Here is a 12,764-nt window from a genome sequence, read left to right on the forward strand (position 1 = left end):
CGTTACTACACACACACACACACACACACACACACACACACACACACACACACACACACATCATGTTAATGACGAGAATTGGTTTTGGTTTGGGGGGGTGGCGATGGAAGTTGGCATTGGCGGCAATGGTAGCGATGACGACATGGTCACGGCGGACATTGATCGCTTTTTGTCCCGTGCTCCCTGAGCACATCACTCAATGTCACACGCACACACTCATATACGTGCGTATGTGTACGCTTGTGTGTGTGTGTGTGTGTGTGTGTTCAGGGCTGCACTATTTGGATGTGAACAAAGTGATGCACCGCGACCTCAAGGTTGCAAACGTTCTTCTCAACCGCAAGGGCATCCTCAAGATTGCCGACTTTGGTGGGTGGCTGGCCCGTGGTTGACGCACGGCTTGTTGGCATGGGCTCACGTGGTCGCAGTTGGTTGACGTGGTTGGCACTGCTGGAGCGGTTGTAGCGTGGGTGTTGCACTGTTGTGCACACAACACACAACTCCACCCTGCCATCCCCTCCCCTCCCTCCTCTCCCACAACCCATCCACCCACCGCCATCATCATCATCCCCACCACCGTGACTCGCTTCACGCTGTGCTGTTGTTGTTGTTGTCGCATTTGGTGGTGTTGGCTGGGTCCCTCTTTCTTTCGCAAATGAACCACTCCGCCTCCTCCTCTGGTTGCACGTGTGTGCTGACGCGCATTCCCATCCCATCCATTCCATTCCATTCCCCCTCCGCACCACGTCCCCTGTACTACCACACAAGGCTTGTCTCGGTATATGGACAAGAACAACAGATACACGCTGCCAGTGTGCACGGTATGTGTGACACCAAGTACCAATGGCTTGGATACACACACCTTCCTCCCTGTTTTTCTTTTGCCCTCTCTTCTTACCGTTGTGAATCAAGCCAAAGCCCTTGCCTGTTTGTTCATTGCCGTGGCTCCTCTCAACATTGCAGTGTTCAATATGCTGTGACTGCTGTTTCTTGCAGTGTGGTGCTCCCATGCTCTCCTTTCCCATGCTCTCCTTTCCCATGCTCTCCTTGCCACTTTCATCCACCTCCCCTCATTCTGCCATCACCGCCACCAACACTACAACCACGAACACCAACACCAACAACAACCACCCCCACCCCCGCCCTTGTCGTGTCGTGTCGTGTGCGTGCAGCGGTGGTACCGGCCGCCGGAGGTGCTGCTTGGCGACAAGCGCTACTCGCAGGCGATTGACATCTGGAGTGGCGCGTGCATCATTGCCGAGCTCTTCACGGGGCGCCCCACCTTCCAGGGCGGCGTTGTTGATGCGCGCACGGAGCAGGACAACGAGATTGACCAGTTTCTCCTCATCTGCGAGACGTGCGGCACCCCGAGGGAGGAGTCGTGGCCCGAGTACACCAAGCTGCCACACGCATCGTTTATCGTCCCCAAGAAGCGCTACCCGCGCAGGCTCAAGGAGAGACTCGGCTCACAGTGAGTAGCAGTTGCGCGCGCGCGTGTATACGTGTGTGTGTGTGTGTGTGTGTGTGTGTGTGTGTGTGTGTGTGTGTGTCTGTGTGTGTGTCTGTCTGTGTCGTGTCTGTGTCTGTCTGTCTGTCTGTGTCGTGTCTGTGTCTGTCTGCATGTGTGTGTGAGTGTGTGTGTGTGTGTTGGCGTTGCTGGCGTTGCTGGCGCGCTTGTTCAAATATCTTCTTGGTCCAATTGTGTGTGTGTGTGGTTGAATGGCGTGTTCTGTTTGCGCTCGTGTTTGTCCAAGTTGCACTCGACTGTCGTCTTTCTTCTCACCCCGTCTCCCCCCCCCCCTCACAACATTCCGACTACCACAGGTTCCTGCAGAAGTGTGCCTCGGGGCTTGCGCTGCTGGATGATTTGCTGGTGATGAATCCCAGCAAGCGCCCGACAGCTGGCACCGCCCTCGACCACCACTTCTTCTGGGAGGACCCCATGCCCTGCCTCCCTTCACAGTAAGCTTTCTCTCCCCACGTGTCTCGTGTGAGTGTGTGAGTGTGTGTGTGTCTGTGTGTCTGTGTGTCTGCGTGTGTCGTGTGTCTGTGTACGTCTGTGTGTGCCTTTTTTGTGCCTTGTGTGCCTTTGTGCGTTGCTCATTTGCTGTCTTCGCTCATTCATGTTCCCCCGTGTTGTTAACCCCGACCACCACCCCTTCTCCCCCCCCCCTCTTCCGTCTGCCACTGCCCAGGATCCGCGACCTTGGCCCCGAGTGCCACGAGGACGCCAAGGCCATGCTTGAGCGCCGCAAGCCGCCGCCGCGTCGCCGCCCGCGTGATACCTCTGCACCAGGTGCTCCCCCACCACCGCCACCGCAGCAGCAGAATGGCCGACCATCAGCACCACCAGCACCAGCTGCAGCAGCATCGGGCCAGCGTGGGCAGCCGTTGATGTCACGTCGCCCGAGTGGCCACCACGCACCCCGGCCACCAAGCGGCCACACACGTGCGCATGTACAGCCACGGCAGCAGCAGCAGCACCCGCAGCAGCACCAACGCGGCAGCAGTGGTGGCCGGCACCAACGCCACCACCCTCGCCCTCATCAGCAGCAGCAGCAGTCGCAGCAGGCGCATCGCGGCGGCGGGCGGCATGCACATGGGCACGGCCACCCTGCTGGTGCTGCTCACCATGGCAGCAAGGGCAGCAAGCACTTGCCACAGCACTACAGGCACGGCCCGCCACACGGCAACCCGCAACACCCGCATGGCCGCCAGCCCCACCCAGCGAAACGCCCAAAGATGCAGCAGCCACCGCAGCAGCATCAACAACACCGCCGCCCGCCACCACCACAACCGCCTCATGGCGGTCACTAGCTTGCTCGCCACCCGTTACGAGCCTGCTATCTGGCAGGGCAGCCCATAATCGCACCCCACCACACACATATTCAAAAGCACACACAAAACACGCACACAACACACCCCGACGCATACCACACAGCACATACACAGCATACAGTGAGTGCACACGCATGCGTGCATTCAACCAGACAAAACAGAGAAAGAAAGAGAGAGAGCACAACAGAGGCTTGCTTAACGTTGACGTTTGCATCGTTTGCTTGCTTGCTTGCCCTTTTCTTGTTCTTCTTCTTGCCCTTTTGATTGTGGAAAATTTAGTGGTGTTTTACATAATTATACACGACCCGCTCCAAACCAACAGCAACAATGGATATCGAGGACGATTTGGAGTGCGTTTGTGTGCGGGTTGCAGTTGTGTGATGGTTCGTGGATAGGGGGTGGTTGGATGTGGCAAAGCGACCAGCACGTGCTTGTGTGTGTGTGTGTGTGTGTGTGTGTGTGTGTGTGTGTGTGTGTGTGTGTGTGTGTGTGTGTGTGGAGGGTGGTGGACGGCTGGCTTGTTGTTCAAGAATGCGGGTTGGCTCACGCTTTTCGTTTCCCTTCCTTCTCCTCCCTGCTTGTTCTTGATGTGCAGAAGCCACTCGAGCGAAGACGTCCTCATCCTCGAGGATACGTCTGTGGATTCACAACGTGAGCACCGCCTTTGTGTATGCCTTGTGGATGAGATGTGCACTGCCACCTGCACTGCCGTGCGAGGCTTCTGAGTGACTCTTCTCGCTTCCCCATGCTCACTTAAATGCATGCACCCACGGTAACGCGTACTTCAATTCGTATTCATGTGTGAATGCAGCGACACACTTCCCGGAAACCTCCCCATGCGCCAGGCTGTGCGTGACATCCGTGATCTTCACGCTGCTGTTTGGCATCTTCATTCTGGCAGCTGTTTGGCCCTACCGAACGCAATCCCACTCCTTGTAGTCTGGACACGAGTGTGAGTGTCTGTGTCTGTGTGTGTGTGTGTGTGTGTGTCGGTGTGGTTGTGGTTGTGTGAGTGTCTGTGTGTGTGTGTGTGTGTGTGTGTGTGTGTGTGTGTGTGTGTGTGTGTGTGTGTGTGTGTGTGTGTGTGTGTGTGTGTGTGTGTGAGGTGGCAAGAAGGAAGGAGATAACATAAACAAGGCAGCTGCCACACGAGACAGCACACTGACCTGTCCAACAAATCATTAAGCAAGTGGGATTGCAACCGCAACAACGACACACATGGCTGGATAAAACAGCGTGCGTTTGGCGCACCTTGAGGCAGGTGTCGTTGTCCTTGCAGGAGAGGGCGACGTTGCGGATGACGTGCTTGCCATATCCAAACCGCCAGTTCTTCTCCTTCATCACAGCCATCGCAGCCTGCACACACGCACACGCACACGCGCACATATGCAAATGACATGTGCGCGAGTACACACGCATCCAAACAAAACGTGGACATGCTCACGTCAAAGCAACACACGCACGCACACACACACCAGGAACGCACTCACATGCACACTCGCAATGGATCACAGACGCACACGCACACACACACGCGCTCTCTGAACCTGCTGGTCGTGGTTGAAGACGCTGGCGGCAAACGCGGCCTGGTTGAATGCGCTCGTGCTGCGCTTGCCCTGTCGTGCAGTTGAGAATTGAGAAGCAGTCATAACAGCGATGGTGAGCGGGGCGGAGAAAGGCGCGCACATGCACGGGCGCAATCACCGCCACCTTCGAATGGTGACGGCAGTGGCATTGACGAGCAGCAGTGGCAGTGGTGGTGAATATGATATCAGCCAGCAACGGCAAATGCTGAGTACAGCACGAAAACGAACACGAACACGAACACGAACACACACACACACACACACGCACGCACACACACACACACACACACACACACGAACAGCAACCCAGGCAACGTGCTTGCAAGCAAACGTACACAGGCACACACACGAACAAACAAACAGACGAACACGTATTCGCATACACAACTCATGGGACCTTGTCATCTGCTGGGAACTGGATGCCCTCTGTCTGCTGTGGACGCGGTTTGCGGGCGTTGAGATACTTGCTGCGCTGCTTGAACATGTACAGGTACATCTGCGGGAACACTGTTGGGCAAAGCACACACATTGTCGGTGGCGGGTGGTGAGGCGGTGAATTCATATGTGCGAATATCGCGGGCGTGCACGTGCGAATATGTGCGTGCGTACGTGCGTGCGCGTGCATGGGTGTGTGTATGTATGTGTGTGCGTGTGTGTGCGTGTGTGTGACCTTCCCCCGTGCATTCTTGGTGTGCGATGGAAAGAAGGTGGCAGCTTGCACCTGTTGGGTAGAGGACCATGAGAAGCGCAACGCAGACGCCGTATTGGCGGGAAAGGCGGGCAACGTAGCCATTCTCCTGTACAAACACGAAACAACACAGTACGGAGGGAAGGAAAGCGTGTGTGAGTGGTGGTTACGGCGTATGTCTTCATGCCATCACCAACAGCACAGCGAAGCCATTGCCTCTGACACAGCACGAAAACAATAACACAGAAGCATCATGCTCACAACAACAATGAAGACAACCTTCATTGTGCCATTGCCACCATCACCCCGCTATCATCTCGCCATCACCGCATACCTCGGTGTCGTCGAGAAACTTCCCTTCCTCGCGGAGTTCATTGAAGAAGAAGATGGCACGCAGGTTGCACAGAATCTCAGACTGAACAGCAGTCAAGCGCGCATATACATGGAGGTGGGACGTGAGCAGGAGCCACAAGGTGGGTGAGAGCAAACGTTCGAGCATGAACACACGCACTTGCAGGTACATGATGACCCACTATCACACACACACACACACACACGCACACAAGCAACACAAGCACCACATGCACCACCACCACCACCACCACCACTAAATGGGGCACGTAGCGTCCACTGGGGTGCTACTTACGTAGACGCCGAGTGGGTAGAGGACGATGAAGAACGAGTAGCGGCACCACATGAGCGGATATGGGACCTTGTCAAAGGCCAGCTTGATCCAGTACAGGTTGTACCGGATCACCTCCGTCACGCTCCAGGCAACCATCATCAAGAAGAAGGCGTCAGATTGGGTAATCTGCCCCGATGCACACGATGACAGAGAGGGAGAAGGGAGGAGGGGGAGAGGTTTGAGTGAGTGAGTGTGTGTGTGTGTGTGTGAGTAAGTGTTTGAGTGAGTGAGTGAGTGAGTGAGTGAGAGAGAGAGTGAGTGAGAGAGAGAGAGAGAGAGAGAGAGAGAGAGAGAGGGGAGGGGGGAGGGAGGCATATGCATGTGCATGCTAACCGCAGACCTGGGACTTACGCGAGGGCTGACGTAGCAGACGAACCAGGTGAGGACTTCGCGAGAGAAGACTTGGAAGAAGGTGGTGAAGAGCGTGCCTTTCACGAGACCAAGCATGACATGCAACACCTGCAGATGGGAAGCAAACACCCGGGCGCGCGTAATGCGCGTGAGTTAACGTGCATGTGGTGTACATCAACTAGCTGCTGGTACAGCAATCACAGCTGATCCTTCAAGTCGCGTCAACCACGACACGGTGCACATCATGGCGCAGTGTGAATCGGATCTTACCTCAAGGCAGGCGGCCGTCTGGAAGATCTGCAAACCCATTCAAGACAGTCAGTGGTGGTTGAACACACCAACTTGATCGAATCAGCGATCAAGGGAAGAATTCGCATGCACCAGTTGATGACAGCACCAGCAACGTTGCCACACCACGATTGCACGGCAGAGATCATCATCATCATCAGCAGCAGCAGCAGCAGCACCAAAAGCAGCAGCAGCAGCAGCAGCAGCAAAAGCAGGACCATCGCCTACCTTGAGGAAATCGAAGATGGCGGGCCCACTGGACGTGTCAAAGCACACGGTGTTGTAGAAGGTGCACTTTGCGTTCTCGGACGCGGGCAGGCGCAGTGATGACAGCGTCATCACCATGATCCAGGCCCATCTGCCATCACGGCCACGACGCAAGGCAGAGAGTGAGAAGAGCACAGTCGAAGCAACCAGACGCAACAAGCAGGACAAAGGCCTGTCTGCTGCCGCACAAAAACTGTCGCGCGCACAACGCTGCATCGGTGATTTGAATCGCAGGTCACCACCATCACAGCGTGGGCACCACGCCCATGCTCTCTCCCCTCCACCCCCTTGCAGTTGCTTACCCTGCGGCCACGACCGCGTTGTACGCGATCAGGTATGCCTTGCTCAGCATGTCGACCAAACAACGGTGGGAGACAAAGGAAGTTGTGGGTGGTGTTCAGTGCAGCGATGTCTGTGCACACGTGTTTGTGTGGAGATTGGCACAAGGCATGAGCAAGGCAGAAGCAAGCTCGGATTATTTGTACACATTTTCCGCCAAATTTCTTGCACGCACGAAGTGCTGTGTTTGTTCCTTTGCTTTTGTTTTTGATTCATGTCAATGCGCACACACACTCACACACACACACACACACTCACACACACACACACACACACACACACACACACACACACACACACACACACACACACACACACACACACACACACACACACACACACACACACGCACGCACGCACACGCACTCGCACTCACTCGCTCACACGCACTCAAACACAGAAAGAGCACACAACACAAGAAAGCAACAAGAGTGCAAGAACAAAAGCAAACCAAGCAGCGTATGGACAATGCCAGCAGACGAAAGGCAACACATCAAGCAACACAAACCAATGCAGCTGCGCACGCGCGTGCACATGCACGCGTCCACTTCACTACTAGAGGGAGCTGATGCACGCGCCAATGTCACGCACGTCCGGGTCCTTGCGAACGGCTTCGCCATGCAGCGTCTCAAGTTGCTGCAGAGTTGGACAGGTGCAATGTGGCCCATGTGAGATGCGGCAGATATGGGAGGCAACAGCGGCACACATCAAGGAGTGGGCGGCGGGCACATGGTGTGCAGCGCAAGCCACGGACAGCACGTAGGCGCTGCATAGCAGAGACACTGCAAAAGTGATGGCAATGAAAGTGGTGGCACTGCAACTGCAACGAGCACGAGCACGCGTTGGGGCGGGGGGAGGCTCACCTGCTTCAGCTCTGCGAATGCATAGCGCTTCAAGCGGTCCTGAGGGAAATGCAAGCGAAGCAGTAGGAGTAGGAAAGGGGAGAGAATGAGAGAGTGGGTGGTTGTGAGGGTTGTGAGGATAGCATGTGCGAATTCAAGACAAACATGCGTGCAACAATATAAAACACACAACAACGAATACGAAGTACTCACACAGAACGCAGTCGCGCAGGTACACAATGCCCCCCCCCACACACACACACAGAGCACACAATACACAGAGACGCAGGAGCCAAGGCACAAGCACGCATACGGCCTCTGATATTGTGTGCTGGTATCCGCAGGTGCGTACCGTTCGCCAGCATGTCTCGGCGACACGGAAGAGCGGATCAGGGGCGCTGGCTGGCTTCTGCAGGCGCGTTCCTTCCTTCACAATCGCCTTCTGGACATCCTTGTTCTTGATCTCCTTGTATGGCAGCTCGCCATAGCTGCAACGTGGATGCACACAGACGACGAGAACACGAGATGTGTTTGTTAGTGTTTGTGTTTGTGTGTGTTTGTGTTTGTGTGTGTGCGTGTGTGCGTGTGTGTGTGCGTGTGTGCGTGTATTCGTTTGTGTTTGTGTGTGAGTGTCAGTGTGTGCGAAAGGGAAACTGAGTAATGCAAGTGTTCATCACAAATCGCCACCATGAACCATCATGATACATCAGTTGCCGTGGTGTAATGGCGTGGTGATGTTGCGGCACACCTGAGGATTTCCCAGAGCAGGACGCCGAATGCCCACACGTCGCTCGCCTCCGAGAACAGCTGCACAGGCGGTGTGCAAGAGCATTCATGTCGCGTTAGAAGCTGGGACCCCACACTCAACACACCAACACAGGCACGCACGTGCACACACTCATTCACACGCGCACAATTCAGATACACTCTCACACATGCACATGCACGAACTCACCTTCTTGGTCATGGTTTCGACTGCCATCCAGCGCACGGGGAGCTTGGCAGATTTGCGCAGCGTGTACGTGTCCTTGCCTTCGTCAAGTTTGCGGGTCTGGTGCATCGAAAACAGTTGTGCACCCAGTGAGGCTGTTGGCGCGAGAAAGAAGAAGGGGGCATGGCCAGACAAGGAGGTCACAAATGCACACACACACACACGCACACACGCACACACACACGCACACGCACGCACACACGCACACACACGTGTCGTGACTTACGAGACCGAAATCGGCCACTTTGACGACGTTGTTGTACGTGAGAAGGCAGTTACGCGCAGCAATGTCCCTGCACGAGTGAATACGCACACACATGAGTAACACGTGAATACCGTGTAGCAACGTCACCGACTCACAACAGGCGCATGCATTTCATTCCACTTCACCGTTATGTTGCTATGCTCATCATCACCAACATCATCAACATCATCATCATCAGCAGCAGCAGCAACAGCAGCAACAGCAGCAGCAGCAGCAGCAACTACGGTTACCATCATCCTCGTCACCGCCACCACCTCCTCCGCCACCAACCCCCCCCCCACCAACCCCCCCCCCCAAAAAAAACAAACGCATGCTCGTGCCGTACATGTGGATGTATCGAAGACTGGCCATGAAAGCAAGGCCGCTTGCAATCTGCTTTGCAAAGTGGATCTGTTCACTCTCGCGGAGAGGGAATTTCTTCTCCTCACACGTCTGCAGCACGTCACGCAGGTCTCCGTACTGATGACGGTGGCAGCGGTGTGTGTGCGCGCGCGCGTGTGTGTGTGTGTGTGTGTATGTGTGTGTGTGTGTGTGCGTGCGTGTGTGCGTAGTCAGGGGGTGTGTGAAGTCCGGGCTGGCCACTCATGAATGGATGTCTGGCCTGCGTGAAAAGCGCACGCACACACGCACACACGCACGAAGACACAACACCACGTGTGCCAACCTACACCCGATCACTTGCACGCAGCACATCACAGCACAGTGCAGCACAGTGCAGCACAACACAGCATCACGGGGCACACATCACGATTGCACACCTCCATGTACTCGATGACGCAGAGCCAGGGCTTCTGCTGGAGAGAGACGCCGAGGATGCCCACAAGATTGGGGTTGCTCAGCTCAACCATCACAACCGCCTCGTCCATAAACTCATCTGCCATGCGCATCAGGGATAGGGAGATAAGCAAGGCACGTGCGCGTAGATGAGTGCGTGGGGAGCAACGTTGCATCAACGTGAGACAAGAACGCCATACGCTGACACAACAGCCGTCAAAGGAAAACAAGACAACAGAACAAAGAGCAAGAACCAGACGCAAGTGCTTTCGGTGTTCCACACCACCAAACAAAGCCCACCACCACCACCACCACCACCACCACCACCCGGGCCATAACATCGTGGGGCTTCAACAATGGAGCCTCACCCTTATCCTGGGCAGAGGCAGACTGCCGCACGGTTTTGACGGCAACCTTCTGGTGCTTGTACTTGGCACGGTACACCTACAACGGTGGCAGGAGTGTGGATGTGGTACAAAGGATCTGATGTGAGTGCGACGCCATCAGAGCAATACTTGAATTCACAAGTGTGAGCACACACGCGCCCACACTCACGCGCGCACACGCGCTCCAAATGCCGTGTGCACCACCACCACCACCACCACCACCACCACCACCACCAAATGTGCGCGTGTGTGTACCTGTCCGAACTGGCCGGCGCCAATGGGCTTGTCTGCCACGAGGTCCTTGCGATGGATCTGGTACTTGAACAACGGGCCCTGCACGGCTGTGTGATGGTGGAATCAGTGGTGGTGGTGGTGGTGGTGATGGTGGTGGTGGACGGAGCAGTGAGTTGAGGAAAGAGGGCAGAAACACAGCTCAAAGAGCCATTGTATCAGCGCCAAACACACGCGCACGCACGAACACACACACAACGCGTTTGCAGCCGCCTGGTCACACCTTCGCGCTCGGTGCTGGTTGGGGCAAACGGATTTCCGGCCCGCTGGTCCTGCTCCTCTTTCGCTTTTGCAAACGCTTTGCCGATTGTCGTCGATATCTCTTGCGCCTGGTTGTGGAGAGACGCGTAGTTTGGTTGTTGGTTGGTTGGTTGGTTGGTTGGTGAGTGAGTGGTTTGGTGTGTGAGATCATGCGCAAAACACGATAATGTTGAAGTGCATGGGTGTACGTGCGTGTTGTGAAGGTGTGTGAGAATGTGCCCGTGTGCTTGTGCACACTTGTGCTGATGCCCACCAGCAGCAGTAGATAAACCCACCCTGCGGCATTCAAAGACATGGCAGGTGATGCGCTTGAGGCGCGTGTCCTTGCTGATGAACGCGAGCACATCGCGTTTGGCGCCAGATGTCGTCACAAATGACACATCCGTGATCAGCACAGACGTCACCACCTCCTGCCCACGGCGATGAACATGTGTGTGTGTGTGTGTGTGGAGAAATGTGAGCGCGTTTGTTGAAGCAGCCATACAAATATAGCTTCACACACACAACACGCCACACACGAGGACGCACGCATTCAAGCTCTACCCCAGGATGAGCACAACAATCAACACATGTGCGCACACTTACGCCTGTGAGGCCTCACACGAGCAAGCACGCATTCAAGCACTTCCACACAGCAATCAACACATGTGCGCACACGTACGCCTGTGAGGCCTTCGATGGTGCGGATGCCTTCAGACGAGATGATCATGATCACACCCTCAGGGTGGCGGTTCAGTTGCTGTTGCAGTCGCCAAGTGTCGTGCAGTGACGTGGCAATGTGTGTGTATGTTTATGTGTGTGTGTGTTTATGTGTGTGCGTATGTGTGCGTGTGCGGCGTGTGTGTGTGTGTGTGTGTGTATGTGTGTGTATGTGTGTGTGTGTGTGTGTGCAGGGGGGTATTGAGAATGAGAAGCAGAAACAGGAAGAGGCAGTTGGCTGTGCGTGCACTGGTGCAGGAACACCAAGGCTCTCCTCCACCATCACCACCGCCACCACCACCGCCGCCAACTCTCGGCACCTTTGCGTCGACAACGGCTTGCTCTGCGACCTCGGATCCCGTCACGTCCGCTGCCGGCACCGAACCAATGAACTTCGCCTCAAACACCCCCAGCGCTGCACATGCACGCACGCACACGCACACGCACACGCACACGCACATATCCATATTGACAAGTTAGAGGTGCCATGTGGACGAGCAAACACTCCCATCACAACCAAAAACAACTACCACCACCACAGACACCACCACCGCCAACACCATCAGTACCACCACCACCACCACCACCACAACCACAACCACCACCATCGCACCGTTGCTCTGCGTCTTCCTGCCTGACGTGATGCCCATCTCCCTGAGCGCCTCCTCGTCGCCCTGTGACGCCTCCAGCCGCCGCTTCGCGTTCGTAAACGCAAGCGCCATCGTCTGCAGCACTTCCTCCCCCTGTCATTGTCATCATCGTGGTGGTGGTGGTGATGGTGAAGGTGGTGAAGGTGGTGGTGTGGTGTGGAAGGTAGCGGGGAGAGAATAGCATTGCCAATGCAGCAAGAACCAACACATGCACACAACCACACCCACAGCCACACCCACAGCCACACGCAGCCACACACATGGTGGTGCGCACCTTTGCCTTCTTGACGTGAAAGGCGTGGCAGTACATGAGATCCAAGCGAGCGTCGTTTGTGATCCACATGACCAACTTGCTGTCCTTCGGGTGCACCGCCGAGAACGAAATGTCCAGGATGGGGATGGACTTGATCACCTCCTGTTGCGCAGCGAGCGTGAATGAAGGGAGTGTGAACGGGGGTGCAAGGGGGGGGTGTCTTGCAGGAAGGTGGACGCACCGTGTGTGTGTGTGTGTGTGTGTGTGTGTGTGTGTGTGTGTGTGTGTGTGTGTGTGTGTGTGTGTGTGT

At 55.7% G+C, this 12,764-nt stretch overlaps 3 protein-coding genes across 3 annotated transcripts in view; 1 reads left to right on the top strand and 2 right to left on the bottom strand.

Moving 5' to 3' along the window:
* The window catches only part of PTSG_07137 (CMGC/CDK protein kinase), a 4,322-nt gene extending 1,158 nt beyond the window's left edge, over positions 1 to 3,164 (top strand). Inside the window, exons 4-8 of the mRNA XM_004992497.1 lie at positions 133 to 369; positions 769 to 821; positions 1,173 to 1,471; positions 1,825 to 1,962; positions 2,196 to 3,164. Coding sequence (XP_004992554.1) covers positions 133 to 369; positions 769 to 821; positions 1,173 to 1,471; positions 1,825 to 1,962; positions 2,196 to 2,817 — 1,349 coding nt within the window. The 3' untranslated portion in view covers positions 2,818 to 3,164. The remainder of the gene's footprint in view (positions 1 to 132; positions 370 to 768; positions 822 to 1,172; positions 1,472 to 1,824; positions 1,963 to 2,195) is intronic.
* A 469-nt stretch (positions 3,165 to 3,633) lies between these two features.
* On the bottom strand, positions 3,634 to 7,173 carry PTSG_07138 (uncharacterized protein; the record flags this gene model as incomplete). Its single annotated transcript, XM_004992498.1, has 11 exons — positions 7,006 to 7,173; positions 6,665 to 6,794; positions 6,419 to 6,445; positions 6,149 to 6,256; positions 5,759 to 5,923; positions 5,447 to 5,527; positions 5,146 to 5,221; positions 4,822 to 4,931; positions 4,386 to 4,454; positions 4,090 to 4,194; positions 3,634 to 3,804 (listed from the first exon to the last, which is right to left on the bottom strand). Exons 1-11 carry the CDS (start codon positions 7,053 to 7,055, stop codon positions 3,634 to 3,636), a joined length of 1,092 nt encoding a protein of 363 aa, XP_004992555.1. The 5' UTR covers positions 7,056 to 7,173.
* Positions 7,174 to 7,332: 159 nt separating this feature from the next.
* PTSG_07139 (TK/HMTK protein kinase) overlaps positions 7,333 to 12,764 on the bottom strand; it is a gene marked incomplete at its 5' end in the record, with an annotated part of 6,721 nt that continues 1,289 nt past the window's right edge. Inside the window, 16 exons of the mRNA XM_004992499.1 lie at positions 7,333 to 7,678; positions 7,906 to 7,944; positions 8,237 to 8,372; positions 8,633 to 8,691; positions 8,840 to 8,935; positions 9,102 to 9,168; positions 9,466 to 9,599; positions 9,899 to 10,014; positions 10,283 to 10,358; positions 10,556 to 10,641; positions 10,815 to 10,920; positions 11,128 to 11,262; positions 11,514 to 11,591; positions 11,872 to 11,966; positions 12,165 to 12,294; positions 12,476 to 12,616. Coding sequence (XP_004992556.1) covers positions 7,598 to 7,678; positions 7,906 to 7,944; positions 8,237 to 8,372; positions 8,633 to 8,691; positions 8,840 to 8,935; positions 9,102 to 9,168; positions 9,466 to 9,599; positions 9,899 to 10,014; positions 10,283 to 10,358; positions 10,556 to 10,641; positions 10,815 to 10,920; positions 11,128 to 11,262; positions 11,514 to 11,591; positions 11,872 to 11,966; positions 12,165 to 12,294; positions 12,476 to 12,616 — 1,575 coding nt within the window. The 3' untranslated portion in view covers positions 7,333 to 7,597. The remainder of the gene's footprint in view (positions 7,679 to 7,905; positions 7,945 to 8,236; positions 8,373 to 8,632; positions 8,692 to 8,839; positions 8,936 to 9,101; positions 9,169 to 9,465; positions 9,600 to 9,898; positions 10,015 to 10,282; positions 10,359 to 10,555; positions 10,642 to 10,814; positions 10,921 to 11,127; positions 11,263 to 11,513; positions 11,592 to 11,871; positions 11,967 to 12,164; positions 12,295 to 12,475; positions 12,617 to 12,764) is intronic.

The sequence above is a fragment of the Salpingoeca rosetta genome, assembly GCF_000188695.1.
Source record: "Salpingoeca rosetta unplaced genomic scaffold supercont1.16, whole genome shotgun sequence".
Lineage (NCBI taxonomy): Eukaryota > Choanoflagellata > Craspedida > Salpingoecidae > Salpingoeca > Salpingoeca rosetta.